Source organism: Zonotrichia leucophrys, chromosome 1, assembly GCF_028769735.1.
Source record: "Zonotrichia leucophrys gambelii isolate GWCS_2022_RI chromosome 1, RI_Zleu_2.0, whole genome shotgun sequence".
NCBI lineage: Eukaryota > Metazoa > Chordata > Aves > Passeriformes > Passerellidae > Zonotrichia > Zonotrichia leucophrys.
In genome coordinates, this window is record NC_088169.1 from 95209206 (window position 1) to 95224511 (window position 15306).

At 54.7% G+C, this 15306-nt stretch overlaps 2 protein-coding genes across 2 annotated transcripts; one reads left to right on the forward strand and one right to left on the reverse strand.

Annotated features, from left to right (window-relative positions):
- On the forward strand, nt 1–2618 carry LOC135441688 (protein Wnt-4-like). Its single transcript, XM_064701264.1, is given in 9 exon segments — nt 1–65; nt 402–486; nt 683–716; nt 1099–1120; nt 1122–1182; nt 1185–1264; nt 1395–1511; nt 2196–2434; nt 2437–2618. Coding segments are annotated over 9 exon segments (885 nt in total).
- Nucleotides 2619–4239: 1621 nt separating this feature from the next.
- On the reverse strand, nt 4240–15047 carry ACRBP (acrosin binding protein). Its single transcript, XM_064701367.1, is given in 11 exon segments — nt 4240–4365; nt 4936–5022; nt 5098–5265; nt 5358–5537; nt 5691–5823; nt 11238–11514; nt 11711–11813; nt 11927–12021; nt 14598–14828; nt 14911–14996; nt 14998–15047. Coding segments are annotated over 11 exon segments (1536 nt in total).
- Between the last annotated feature and the right edge of the window lie 259 nt (nt 15048–15306).

The window sequence follows — 15306 nt, forward strand, 5'->3', positions numbered from 1 at the left end:
ATGGAGCTGGTGTGGCTGTACATGATGCTGATCCACGTGCAGCACATCGCTGCCATGGCCTGGCTGTCAGTATGCTCTGTGCTTGGATTGTCTGGGTTGGAAAGCCACCTAGGGAGCAGCTGTCTCCAAAGAAAACAGGGTGAGAACAGGGTGGAAGAAGGAATCTGGGCAACCAAAAAGCAGAAGGGGCATCTCTGGGACCATGAAGGGGGAGAGATGATAAGGCTGAAGAGGGGCAAACCAGAATGCACAGCAAGAATGCCCAATTCACAGACAACATGGCTACAGCCCCCTTCCCTGCCCCATTTCTGCTCTAAGATATGGCTAGAGAGGGTTAGTCCTGCAGAGGTGAGGCTCTGGCTCTAGCCCATCTGCAACTGAACCTCTGCCCTGCCCCATAGGTCCCTGGTCCAGCAGACTTCCCTGCAGGCAGTCCTCTGGGACCCGAGGGGCTGTGGTGGCCTGACAGGGCTGGAGGAAGAGCAGGTCTGTGTTTGCCAGTAGCAGGTGGAAGCCACGAAGGCGGTGAAGCCATGGAGGCAGTGAAGCCATGAAGGTGGTGAAGCCATGGAGGCGATGAAGCCATGGAGGCGGTGAAGCCATGGAGGTGGTGAAGTGAGGCGTGGATCTGGCTGTCCTTGAGTGCCAGTGCCAGTTTCACTGGAACTGCTTCACCCTGCAGGGGCTGCAGGTCTTTGGCAAGGCCACAATCCAAGGTCAGTGAGGGCAGGCTTGGCATGGTGTCCCTCCAGTATGCCCACGGTCCCCTTGACACATCGGCCTTTCCTGGGCTAGTGTTGCACTGGACCCATCCACAGAGTGGCCAGTGCCCTCTTCCACGTTAGCATTCCAGAGAAACTTCTTCCCATTTGGCCAGATTTGCTTTTTGGACCCATTGGACCATCCTGGGTACCAGTTCTGGTAAATTGACCAGCAGACTGGTAAATTTCTCCCTGACCCTGCCACCCATCCTGCCCCAGAGGCAGTCTCCATCTGAAGGCATCCTTCCTGCATGCAGTGACAGCCTCTTTTCCCACACTCTGCCCCATCAGTGCCTTTGCCCTCTGCAGGCTGGTGCCATTGCTTGTCCTGCTGCAGGCACACGGGAGTCCCCTTACATCCAGCGCTGCCGGCACTGCTTTTGCTGTGAGCCGTGCCTGCAGCCGGGGGGAGCTGCACAGGGATCACATCATCCCCCATGGTGGTGTGGCTGCGACCCCAGGGTCCGAGGAGTCAGCCCTGGTGGTGAAGGAAGAAGGGGGTGGCAGAGGGGAAGGTCCATGGGGGAGACAGGCCAGAAAAGAGACACTTTCATTCTCCACAGGTCTTTGGGAGATCCTCTCAGGGCTTCTCTTTCCTTGTCACAAGGCCACTTTCCCTCTGCAAGTTTCCAGTTCTGATAACCCGTGTTATGGGACTGCCTTCTCTCAGGCCTTCGTGGGCAGCCCTGAGAGGAGCCGTGGTGTCTCCTCCAGCCGAGCGCTCATGGACCTGCACAACAATGAGGCTGGGGGAAGGTAAGGGCAGGAGCAAGGGCTGGGAGCCAGCCTGGCTGCAAGAGCTTCTCCCTGGCTCGGTGTACAGCTCAGTGCAGCCCCCACACCTCAACAGACGCTTCAGAGCAGCCAGAGGAGTCTGCATCCTGCTGCCTTTCTTATCCAAGCACTGTGCTGATTACCCTGAGCCAGCTCCTGTCTGTGTGGAGGGGTGTCCCAGCCTTTCCTACTCAATTCTGTGCAGTTTCCTTTTCTGCACAGACCCCAGCTATGATTCAGGAAATTATTTACTCTGTTGTGTTCTGAAGGGCTTCCCTGCCCCTCCAGCCTCTCTTTAATAAAGACAGAAATCTGCAGGGGCCACAGTCAGATCTGGTCCCTTGAATGTCCTCCACCTCTGGCCAGATCTGTTCCCCTCCCCACAGCCCCAGAGGCCAGAACAGCTCTCCATCCCTCTCTCTGCCTCAGGGATTTATCTTACAGACCCAAACCATCTTGTTTCCCACAGAGTGCATCTCCTTCTGTTCATATTGGCCTGGATTAAAAATACACTTTTGCCTTTTCCCTTCCCCTTCCCGCCCCTGATCTCCAGCCCCATGGGCAGATTGTTGGGGGAACAGCAGCACATTGGGGGTGTTGGGAACGGTGTCCCTGGTCAGGCTGGCAGCTGCCTCCTGCTCCACAGGCTCTCCTGGCCCACATGAAGATGGAGTGCAAGTGCCATGGCATGTGGGGCTCCTGCCAGGTGCGAGCCTGCTGGAAGCTCCTGCCTTCCTTCCGCCGCGTGGGCAACGTCCTCAAGGAAAAGCCTGAGGGGGCAGCAGAGGTTTTCCCAACGCGGGTGGGTTCCCGCCAGTTCCTGGTGCCCGGGAGCTCTCGCTTCAAGCCCTGCACGGCTCACGGCCTGCTCCACCTGCGGGCCAGCCCGGACTTGTGCCAGGGGACCCTGGGCACGGCACCCTCGGCACCTCGGGCCCGCAGTGCGAGGGGACATGGCCGGCCAGGGACGGCTGCGAGCAGGGCCGGCCCGGCCGAGGTGCGGGAGCGCTGCAGCTGCAATTCCGCTGCTGCTGCCCCGTCAAGTGCAGGCAGGGCCGGCAGCCCGGGGAGGTGCCCCGGTGAGTCCCTCAGGGTCGATGCCCGGGGCTGCCACCAACTCCCATGTGTTCCCCCCGCAGCCTCTCGCCGGCCGCCGTAGGCTGGTGTGGTTTGAATTATTTTTCCGGGTGGAGGGTTGGAGGACACAGGCCAAATAAACCAAGAAACTTGGGGAAAAAACCCAGCCGAAGTGGAAAGCAAAGTGCACACAAAAGCTTCTTGCTCACATGCTGCGTTTGGGATCTGGGGAGTCCCTGTCTCTGGTCCCTCCCCAGTCTCTGGACATGCCTTTTCCTTTGCCTGGAGAAATGTTTCCAGGAGGAGTTCCAGCAGCTGCCACAGTGAGGCTCCCCTCATTCAGTCTGATCTCAGTGCCAGAGAATGTTATGGAACGAGTTGTCCTAAGTGCAATCACGCAGCACAGCCAGGGAATCGGCCCTAACCTGGATGGGTTCATAAAAGGCAGGTCCTGCTTGGCCAAGCTGGTCTCCTTTTATGACCAGGTGACCTGCCTAGGGATGAGGGAAAGGCTGTGCATGCTATCTTCTACCTGGACTTCAGTAAGCCTTTGGCATCACTTCCCACAGCATTCTCCTGGAGTAGCTGGCAGCCCACGGCCTGAGCAGGTGCATTCTTTGCTGGGCTAAAAACTGGCTGTGTGACCCAGAGAGTAGTGCTGGGTGGATTTACATCCAGCTGATCACCAGTGGGGCTCCCCAGGGCTCCATACTGGGGCCAGTCCTGTGTAAAACCTTTGTCAGTGGTCTGGATGAAGGGATCGAGGGTAAGTTCCTGGATGACACCAGGGTGGGAGTGTTGGTGTGCTGGGGAGCAGGAAGGCTCTGCAGAGGATCTGTATAGGCTGGATTGATGGGCTGGGGCCAATAGTGTGAGGTTCAATAAGGCCAAGTTCCAGGTTCTCCTTGTCAGTCTGAACAACCCCAGGCAGCAGCACAGGCTGGGGCAGAGTGGCTGTGAAGCTGCCTAGAGGAAAAGGACTTGGGGGTGCTGGTGACAGCAGCTGAACATGAGCCAGCTGTGCTCTGGTGGCCAAAAGGGCCAATGGTACCTGACCTGGATCAGCCATAGTGTGGCCAGGAGGAGCAGGGCAGGGATTGTCCTCTTGTATTCTGCACTGGTGAGGCCACACTTGGCTGTGTCCATTTCTGGGCTCTTCACTGCCAGAAAGACACTGAGGTGTCTTTTGCACAATCTGCTCTGGAGTGTGTCCAGAGAAGGGCAACAAAGCCTGTGGAGGGTCTGGAATGGCAAAAGGAGCTGGGGTTGTTTAGCCTAGAGAAAAGGAGGCTCAGAGGAGCCCTGATCGCCCTCTGTAAGTCCCTGAAAGGAGGCTGCAGCCAGGTGGGAGTTGGTCTCTTCTCCCAGGAAACCAGTGATAGGACAAGAAGAAATACCTCCAAGCTGCACCAGGGGAGGTTCAGGCAGATATTAGGAAAAAAAATTCTTCATTGAAAGGGTGGTCAGGCATTGGAACAGGTCCCCAGGGAAGTGGTGGAATCACCAGCCCTGGAAGTGTTCAAATAACAAGTGGTTGTGGCACTTTGTGATATGGTTTAGAGGGCATGGTGGTATTTGGTATTCCCTGATAGGCCTTGACTATCTTGAAGGTCTTTACAAACTTTAATCATTTTTGTGGTTGCTTCCTGGTGAGGCTTTGGAACCTCTCTTGCCACAGCTTCACCTCCTTTTCTCCCTCCTTGGCACTCAGCACCCGGTAGGCCATGTTACGGCTGCACTTCACACGAACCACCTGGAGAACCAAGGAGAGCCCAGGTTCGTGGGGCTGCTGCCACTGCCCTTCCTTCCCCAGGGAAAGAGATCTCCATGGTGGATGGCACGGAGGCTGGCATGAAGTGCCTGGGTTTGTAGGGGGGCTACTACTGTCCATCCTTCCCCAAGGAAAGAGATCTCCGTGGTGGATGGCACCTGGAGGCTGGGATGATGAGGGCACCAGGGGGAAGGGGGGGCGACCAGCTGAACTGACAGCTGCACTGTGTGTTTGCTAGGATACAGGCCAGTCCTCTGGCCTGCTCTGGTGATTTGGGGTTTTGCTACTGCTTAGCAGATGGAGGAGATCCTGCCCTTCGGAGATATAAAGGGATATCATCTCTCACATCACCCGTGCAAATCCCACCCAGCAATGACTGTTGTGTTGTGCTGGGCCACTGTTTGTCTCCCCACCTCCCCCAAGCACACCCCATTGTGTCCTCCTCGAAGGAAAAGCGGTGGGCCACTGAGGCCAGCAGGGGCTTGGGGCTGGCTGTGGGGGGGCCAGCCATGGAGAGCAGATTGTGCAAAAGGCAGCATAGCTGCTTCTCACCCTCTCGTTGTAGATGCTGTTCAGGAGACACTGGTAGCTCTTGAACATGCAGAAGTTGGGGTGCTGAACCCCGCTCGAGTCACAGATCTGGTGACAAGGGAATGGATGTCAGAGAAAGAAGAGGAGAAGGAGGGATGGGAGCATCCACTGATGGTCACCCACCTTTCCTGAGCTATCCATGTCTGGGAAGGTTTCATACTCTGCCTTCAGCCAGAGGGTCACAGCAGGGTCGTTACAGCCATAGATGGCCATCCGGCTGCACCAGTACTCCATCCTCATCCCTCTCAGAAAGTTCATGTTGTCGTCACTCAGGCTCTGCGAGGACGTGGACTGCAAAGGGTGGGATAAAGTGAGCCATGCTTCTTTCTGCCCCTGCCCAGCTCCCAGTCCAGGAAGAGAGCAGCAGGAGGCAGAGCTGGCACCTGGGCCTGGGTGTAGCCGTGCTGGGCGGAGATCTCGGGGTTGATGTAGGGGGAGAAGGCGCCCGAGTCGCAGGGCACGCGGTTCAGGCTCTCGATGTTCTGGCACTGCTCCCTCTTCAGCGAGCAGAAGGCGCAGTCAGGGCACAGGTCTGTGTGGTGCCGCCCGAGGTTGTCACACACCTGGGGAGTCGGGGGGAAAAGGACACTGAGACCCTCCCCACAGAGGAGGCTGAGGAGTTCCCATGTTCCTGCCGCCCTGGCCAGCCAGGTCGGCTTCTCTCAGGAGGCGGCCTGCGCACAGTGGGGGCCAGAGGTGGACACTGGTGTCTTTACCGAGTCTCCGAACCCAAGGACTCTTTTTTCCATCTCCTTCCAGGCCGTGGTGATCATTGACGAGAGGCAATTTCCCTCCAGCACTGCGTAGCACAGGACCAGCACTGCCTCATCGTTCCGCAGGGCTAGAAGGCTGACAGAGAAAGGGAAGGAGGGAGTCATTCCTTGCCACAAACTGAAGAGATGCATCTTTAGTTAGAAACTGAAAACAACCCCAAAACAAAGTAAAAAAATCCCTTCCCAAAGAAACCTTGGGCTCTTGGCTAAACTGCACAGAGGAATGGGGCTCTCTGCAGGGTCTGCACGTGCCTGTGTGACACAGAGGCTGCAGGGGGGTTGCTGTGCATTTGAGGGCATGTGAGAGGCACTGGATGAGGGGCACAGCTCAAAGAGCTTTCCCAGGGCCCCTGCAGCAGCTGCTGCGTAATTTCATCCATCTGAGTGCACAGTGAGGAGATGTTTGTTAGATGTCTGCTGAGTGTTGAACGTTGGGCAGCCCCACTTGGGTCTGGGGATGTCACATATTAAGCCTCCCTCCCAAGTATTTGACAGAAAGGGGAAAAAACTTGTTAACCATGAATTTACTGTTCATCCAAACTGACATGGATAGCTAAAAGTAGAAAATGTAAGGACAATGGGATCAGAGCAATGAGAATATTTGGCATCTCTTAGGAACAATGGAATTTGTAAACATGGTACAGAACTGTTAGCAGACAGGGATGGTTGGTTTCAATCATCATCAATGATGCAGAAGAGGTAAACATGCTCATTAGATATTTGCCTCTTGTGTCTGGAGACAAAGCCAGTGATAAATAAACAAACTTTGATCTGACAGAGAGCAAAGAAGAGCAGCAACTGCTTATATTAAAATGCTCTTAAAATGCATGCACGGGCTAACATGTGTGGACAGGTTTTCCTGAGAATATTTGAAACTTCATGGAGACCTGCAGATTAGCATTAAAAAAAAATTAAGAAGAGGTAAAGAACGTGAAGGAAGGTCATGAAGACGAGATTTCCTAAGGCCTGGAAAAGTTTCACCTAGAGGTAGAAGGTAGGAAAGCATCCCTCAGTTAAGCAAAGACACCAGTGGGTTCCCACTCAGTCGGTCTGCCCTTCTACCGAGGAGAGCTTCAGCTGGAAAGCCCTCCTTGTCAGGAGGTGGAAGAGTGACTGGAATTTGGGGCAAGATCCATTCAAACCAAATGACTTTTGGTGACTGGAATCTGGAGCATGATCCATTAAAACCAGAAGCAAACTACATCTTCCTGACACCAAGGGTGTTTAGCATGGGAGCAGCTGATGGGTGCTTCCTCCACAGCTCAGAGACTTCAAAAAGATATCCCAAACTTCTGTTGGGAGAGGAGCCTGTGGCTCAACCACATAGCACTGTTGTTTTCTTTGGGGCTCACCAGACATGACTTCATGTCCTGTGCTGAGCAGGGCAATTCCTAGACCTGAATGTTAAAAATGATGAGCTTCACAGAAAACTGAGTTGTGCCACACTGCCTAAGTTTACCAAGAAATTCTGCTCTGCTCTCTGTCACATTCTTTTCCGCCTCTATCTCTGCTCTCCATCTCTGCTGTGAGGTTTTCTGGCCTCACAGTTGCAAATTTATGAGCTGATTTACCACCTCTGGGTGAGTATAACAGCACTGCTGCTGGTTCTCTCCTCTCGCTGACATGCTGCTGAGCTGTTTGTGGATGCACAGAGGTTTCACCGTGCTTCAGGGAAAGGGATGGCTCTATCTAAAGTGAGTTCCTAATGCAAATCCCTCCCCAGATTAGCACCTCTGCATGTTATTGTCCTAACCACGGCCCTGGAAAAAGCCTAACGGGTACTGTGAGGCAAAGATCCAAAGGGAACGTGGAAAAAACCCAAAGCAGGATTAAGAAGAACCTGTGGGCCGAGATCAGAAGTTGATCCAAGGCAAAAGAGAGAACTTCAGGTAGCAGCTTATCATACTTGAGCATCTCAGGATGTGGAAGGACACGCAGAGCCTGCTTCAGTGGTATCTCTGAGGAGTGCTGGTGAGCAGCACCCGCCTCTCCCGCCGCGTAATGACAAGGATTTGGGCCATTAGCTTTCGGCTGCTGAGCCTGCCTGATACTGGCTGGCTGAGGTGCAGGGAGCACCTGAGGCGAGCAGAAAAGGAGATAAGGAGAGAACAGCAGCTTTCCAGCACCTGGTAAATTCTGATTTGGGGGGCTTCCTGCAGGAAACTAAAACCAGTTATGAAAAAGCCACTCTTAACAGCTTCAGAAAGAGAAAAAAGATCTTTGACTGCATGCCAGGGCTGGTTATGGGTAATGATAATTGAAAGAGAGGTTTGTTTTTTTTTTTCCTGGGGATGGTATTTTTAATGAAGGGTCTGGCCTTAAAATGAAAGCCTCTGGGGCTGAAGTAGATAAGCACCACAAGGACTGTTTGGAGGGGTACAGCAGCAGGAGGAGGAGGGGAGTCACCAGGAGTGTGTGTATCTCCCACTGCACACAAGTATCTCAAGGGTGGGTGTCAAGAGGATGGTGTCAGACTCTCTTCAGTGGTTCCTGGCCACAGGATGAGAAGTGGCCATAAACTAAAACACAAAGAGTTCCACCTCAACATCAGGAAGAACTTCTTTATATTGAGGGTGGCAGAACACTGGAACAGGCTGTCCAGGGAGGTGATGGAGTCTCCGTCTCAAGACAATCAAAACCCACCTGGACAGGGTCCTGTGTCACCTGCTCTAGGTGACCCTTCCTCGGACAGAATGATCTCCAGCCCTAACAGTTCTGGGATTCTGAGAGGGCTCGGAGCAGCCTTGTTGGGAAGCTGGGCTCACGTGAACCACAGGTGAGCATCCACCTGTGAATACCAACAGAATGAGATCTGGATCCAGGACAGCTGTGATGCAGAAAGGGGTGCAGGGGTTGTAGCTGACAAATGACACAACTCTGGGAAAGCTCTGGGAAAAAGGGAAAATGCAATTCTTCCTGCATACAGAAAAGCAGGGAAGGGAGGCTGATGTCTTTCCATGTACCCAAATCCCATCACTGGGTAGTGCACCCAGAGCTGGAACATGGGCCTGTTTCAAAGGGACACTGAAAGCTGCTGCAGAAAATGAGAGTTGCATGGGCTTTACAAGGTAAGGGCTACAGAGCTCTCTTTAGCTTGTTGCAAGACTGAGTCACGGTTTAGAGGTAATTCTGAGGAGAGGAAATACTAGGAAATAAGGCAGAAAGCACAATAAGGACTAAAAATAGCGAATAGGTGCCATAATTTTCATTTCCCCTTCCTGCGCAATGAATGATTCACTGCTACCAGAAAGACCACAGGAAAGTGCTGCAGATTCTTCTTGCGTTACTACCCCTGCCCTGTCCCCCTCTGGCCTCATCAGGAACTATGAAACTGCAATAGCAGCCAGAGCAGCTGCCACAAGCCAAAGGGGATGGATAAGAAGGATGGATGTCCTGCTGGGCATAAGACCCTAGGGAAGACACGCAGCTCTGGGATCTGTGCCCAGCACAGCCCTGCCCACCTTGTGTAAAACCAGACGCTGAATGGCACCTGTGCACAACGACCAGTCCCACCCAGCACTGCTCCCCTTGCTGGAATGGAAGTGCCTCCAGGCATTCTGCCCCTTTTTTAGGTCATGCTTTGAAGTCCCCGTGAGAGGAGGCGGGATGCGGCGAGCTGCAAAGCTGACAGGCAGGGTCTATCTCGCCTTTTTATCCTTCAGTGGGGCTTTAAGCCTTGCTTAGCATGATTGATGGGGCTCGGCTGCCAGTCACAGACACACAGTCAGCATTAGTGGCTTTGAGAGGCTCTGCAGCAGAGCAGCGAGTGTCATCTGCCATCACAGCAGTCCCCCAGTAATCCCAACAGAGCTCAGTCACAGCAAGGCTCAGTTTCAGATGCAGGGAGAATGAAATCCTCAATGAAACACCATTTTGCCTGAGAGCACATACACCAGGAAAACTTTTTCCAGGCTGTGAAAGCCTCCTATGATATTAGGAGGGAGGATGACACGTGTTAGAGGCTTGCAAGGAGACAGTTATGGCTTTAACAACACGATGCAATTCATCTTTACATGCAGAAGTGAATCTCTGGCTGCACTGAGGCAGTGGTGTGCAGCCTGCTCAAGAGAAACCACAGATGTGCAATGAGGCACGAAATCTGTGCGCTTACAGGAACATCTCTGGCCTGCAAGAGCACGAAACCAAAATGACTTCTCCATGAAAACCACATCTAGACACCTTTTTTTTTTCCTCTTAGTAAGCAAAATAATATTTGAAAGTCATTCAAAGCAAATGGTCCTCAGCCACAAGGTACCAAAGGATCAAAAAGTGACTTTGAGTGAAAGTATAATATCCTTTTGCAGGTCTTTTCTGTGTCCCCAGCCCTAGGTACCTGAGGACAGAGGCAAACAGATCCTGGCAGACCAGCTGAGAAGAGCTCAACGTGCTCCATGAGCTCCTCACACATCTGTAGCCAGAGGAGCTGAGGAGGGTGTGTGAAAGGGCTGCACCTGTGAAAAGCTGGCCTGGGGCAGGGCCCTGTGCTGAAATGCTGTGGTGCTGCCTCCAAAACCAGAATGGGGAACCAGGAACACCATCCTAGGAAGAGCTGGGCACACATCCAGAGTGCACATAGAATGGGGAACTAGGAACACCCCAGGAAGAGCTGGGCACACATCCAGAGTGTGCACAGAATGGGGAACCAGGAACACCATCCTAGGAAGAGCTGGGCACACATCCAGAGTGTGCACAGAATGGGGAACCAGGAACACCCCAGGAAGAGCTGGGCACACATCCAGAGTGCACAGAATGGGGAACCAGGAACACCCCAGGAAGAGCTGGGCACACATCCAGAGTGTGCACAGAATGGGGAACCAGGAACACCCCAGGAAGAGCTGGGCACATATCCAGAGTGCACAGAAGTGCACGTGCTCCAGGAGAAGGAGTGGCCCTGCCCAGCTCCCGGCTGTTTCCTGGCCCAGGGCTGCTGTAGCTCCCTTGGGTGAGGACAGAGCACTCCTGGGAGGGCTCCTCAGGCCAGGCTGCTTTGAGAAACATCTGCTTTGCCTTGCACACCAAGAGGCAAGGAGCACAGTGAGACACATCCCAAGGACCTGTGTGTGCAAGGACGCTGTTTCTGCACATCACCCAGACTCCTGGGACACATGTTTGGGGGAGGATGAGTGTAGAGGTGATTGCACAGTGCAGGTGGCCACAATGGGGGGAAACAGGCATGGCACAAAGCCCTGCCTGCAGCTCAGGCCCAGACTAAACCTACTCTGCTCAGGATGTGAGGACAGTGCCATTTTCAGGCACTAACAGTGCTGGATCACCCTGTCCCTGCTCACTTTGTGCTGGAGCGAGGGGTGCCTGGGGGCTCCCCAGGAACATTCCTGCTCTGGATGGGACAGCTTGCTCCAGAACACTTGCCCGCCCTCACCAGCTGCTCCGAGCAGGGACATGGATGCCCTGGGGCTGCTGCCTGGTGTGCAGGAGCACAGCCCTGCACGGGTGGTGTGAGGTACCCAGAAAGGACAGAGTGCCCCTCACCTGCCTCGGGGGGGAGTTGCCTGCTCTGATGCGTATCCTGGGCCTGAGCTGGTGGAGTTCCAAGAGGAGGCCTTGTTGTCCAAGGAGGCATCCAAGGAGAGGGCCGAATGGATCAGCTGCCAGATGCTTTTTCTCAGGTTTTGTTCGTCGGGGGATTCCGTCCTGGAGGGTGAGGTGGCAGCCCAGAGGTTTGGTGTGTGCACGGTCCTGTTCTTGTGCCAGGGCGTGGGCACCTCTGGCGTGGCTGTGGGGGGCTTCATGGGCCACGGTTCCTGGGCTAACAGGGCAGGAGAGAACTTGAGAGGGTGTGCCATGCTGTCCTGCAGCAGGGAACAGGACAGCCTGCTCCTGAGCGGGGACACAGCGGGATGGAGCGGCCCGGGGCGGCTTTGGAGGCGGGACAGAGAGGGGCAGGGGGGCAGAGCGGCCGCGGGAGCCCAGCGGGGCAGCCCCGCACAGCTCGGCAGCCGTACCTGGTGTGACAGGGGAGGCTCTGCTCTCCAGCGAGGGCTGCGCCGGGCTGGAGGGCTCCATCGGGGAGGGGCTGGCGAGGGACTCGCTCGCACATGAGACTCGCTGCGTGCAGGGGAGAGGGGAAACACGACTCTCACCGGTTATCCTCCCTTGCTCCCCACCCTCCCGTTTGCCAGGAGATGCTCCCCCCAGCCGTGCCGCAGCCCGCTCCTCACCTTGATGAAGAACTGCTGTTTGAGGCAGCGGTACTGGGCGAACTGGCAGAAGGTCTGGAACTCCGCCACCTCTTGAAACTGAGAGCAGACTGGCCCTAGAGACAGAGATGTGGGATGGAGGCAGGCCTGGGTGCACCAGGAGATGGGGACCCTCTCGGGTGGCAGCTGGTGGGTGCAGGGAAAGGTCCAAGCTGTGTGCCCTGAGGTGGAGATCACAGCCCTGGGCTGTTGGAGCTCCCATTCCAGGCACCACATCCCTTCTCCCTCCAGCCCCTGAGGGTTCCCTTTGTCCTTCTGCCCTTTTTCACACAGGTATCTTCCCTGTGACAGAGACACAAACTTCCTGTTTCCAGCATCTGATGCTTCTGTCGTTAGTCCTTGCTGGGTTTGAAAAAGAGAAAAAAGGCAAGTAGTGATATAATAGGTTAAAAAGATGACCAGATCGGGCCTGGGAGCACCAGAGAATCAGACAATGGTTTGGTTTGGAGGGGTCCTTATAGACCATCAAGTTCCAAGTCCCCTGCCATGGGCAGGGACCCCTTCCACAGGACCAGGTTGCTCATAGACCCATCCAGCCTGGTCTTGTTGGGTCAGGGATGGGGCTGCGACAGCTCCTCCAGGCAGATGGCTCCAGAGGAGACAAATTCCTCAGGGCAATATAACTTGACATTGATTCCAGCCTTGCAGGGGATGGAGGAGGGTCCACAGGGCCAGGATGCCTGTGCCCGTACACACATAAACTGCAGTCTTGACCAGCACTGCCAGCATGCTGACTCCAGTGCTGCAGCTCTTGCAGCCATTGCAGGAAAGTCAAGGGTGTGCAGGAGAGCAGGAAACCCTGAAGAATTGGGTGGTTTTGTGCTCCCTCTGCTCTAGGAGTGCATGGCCTGTCTGGCACAGCCAGCCCTGTGAGAGCAGGGGAGTGCTGGCTGAGAGGAAGGGCATTAGCAGTGAAATTTCTCTCCTGGTACTGCTCGTGCACCATCCTTCACCCTGTGCTCCCTTCTTGTGCTCAGCAAACAGCTGCACCATCAAAAGCAGAATTTCAGACACACACCAGGATCCCAGCCCAGAAAAACACCCATCTTGTAGGGAAAGCTCCAGAACCCCGCCCCATGCCTTGTTCAAAGCCCAGTGTATTGCAGGGAGCACTCCAGCTTGTTTAAAGCACAAGGTGACTGCCTCCCTCAGCAGCACACCTGAACGGGCACAGCCAATGCTCATGGATATCTGGGTGTAGGCAGCACTGCCACAGCCCTGTGAGGACAGCAGAGGCTAAACACGAGAGGGCACACGCTCTGCCACATCTGTTCCACCTCTCAGCCTGGCTGAAACGTGCCAAAATAGCCCCCAAACTGGGAAAAAAGGTAACACAAAGGGGAATAAATTCTGCTGGATAGGTGTGTTAGGCTGAGGGATGGGAGAAGAGAAGGTAAAGAGGGCAACCTGCAGAACTGTCCCATCTTCTGGCATTTCCAGATGCTTCTGTTCTGGAGAACTGAGTCTCTGAAGGCAGCAGCAGTGGGAGTGTGGCTGGACATGACAAAGAGCAGTGCTGGGGAATTGGGCACCACGAGGAGAGGAACCAGGGACAGAGCCTGGGTGCACAAAGCACCAGGGCACAGTGGATTGCAGGTGCCCAAAAGTGAGTGAGGAGCACAGGGCCCATCCCTGGGTCTGGTGATGTGGGGTGGGACTTGTTCCCCCAACACAGCTGCAGAAACCAGCAAGAAATAGTTGCCCTCAAGCTGCAGTCCAAATAAGCACAGTTGGCTGATCATTCAGCTCATTGACGTTCACATCTAAATATAAAGACATATTTTTTTATGAGAAAATTGCTCCTATTTTTTTTTTCCTCTGAAGAAAAATACAACAGAAGTAGTCCCAAGTTTTTCAGCTGCACAGATATAATTATACCACTTAAATTCTCTGATGCAGGGGTGCAGGGAAAATATGACTGCAGAGATCTGAAGGGTGCTGTTGCTATGGTGCTTTCTGAACTGGGATGTTTCTTGGCTCCTGAAATGTTAAACACTTAAAAAGGCAGCTTATCATCTCAAGTTTTCTTAAAGACCTACGAGAGCCCACGAGCCAAGATTCTGCATTAACCCTCTGATGAAGCTGGGAGGAGCTGGTAGGAGATGAGGAGCTACACTGAGAAAACTGTGGCCACTTTCTCCTCCTGCCACCCCACCAACAGAGGCGGGCAGAAAGGAAGGGCCACCCTAGTGCCTGTGGCTCCCTTGGCTTTGCGTGCCCTGTGAAGAGAGGCTGGGACAACTGTGCTTGCTCAGCTGGGTGAAGAGGAGCACTCACAGCAGCCCACAAGGGCTTGAAGGAAACCTACAGGAGGACAAACCCTTTTTGGTGGTGCCAGACAGCACAGGGCGGGGGGAGGAACCATGAAATTCCTGCTTAGGAGGTTAGGGCTGGCCTTTGGGAAAAGGTGTTTTTCCTTCAGGAAAGTGGTGCAGCACTGAAAGGGACGCTCAGAGCGGCCACAAACCCCGCTGTGCTCTGGTTCTGCCAGTGTCTGCTCCAAGCTGCCCTTCAGGCCACAGAGCCCAAGCCAGTCCATCCCATTCCCAGTGCCTTTTGGCATTTTGGGGCAGAGGGGCATCCAGGCCGCTCCAGCTGCGTCCGTGTGCTCCGGGGCGGGCGCTGCCCTTACCTTTGGGGATCTCTCCGTGATTCTCGGCGCGGTCCAGGCGCAGGATGCTGGGGCTCAGGCAGCCGTACGCCTGCCGCAGCAGGCAGAACATGTTGGCCTGCCAGGGCGGGTGCAGCCTGGCGAAGAACTTCTCGTACTCCCGGTCCGACAGCGGGCTGCCCGGCACCGCCGGCACCGGCGCCGCCGCCGCGCCCGCCGCCAGGGCCAGCACCGTGCCTGCGGGACAAACACACCGGGGTGGGATGGGATGGGGTGGGGTGGGATGGGATGGGATGGGATGGGATGGGATGGGATGGGATGGGATGGGATGGGATGGGATGGGATGGGCTGTCCTCGATGGGGACAAGGGGGTGGAGGTGAAGGAGCAGCTGGCAGGTTGGCCGGCTCCTGCCCGCTGGCACAGAGTGCTGGGACAAGCACTGCAGATGCTGGCCTGAAGTCTGCCTCCATCAGCCCTGCCTACGGGGTGCTGGGGTAACCGGGACCCCCAGGGAAAAGGGGGGAAAAAAGAGTAAAAAGGAAGGAAAAAAACCCCAAAAGACTTTAAAAGTCAGATTTTATTGTGGGCTTGGTTTGGACGGGGTGGGGGGGGGGTTGTGTGGAGAAGTGTTTTTATTTTGGTTTTGTTGTTTCCTTTTTCTGTGTATGTGTGTGTTTGGGTTTTTTGTTGTTTGTGGTTGGTTTTTTTTTTGAAGGGGTGTTGATGTGC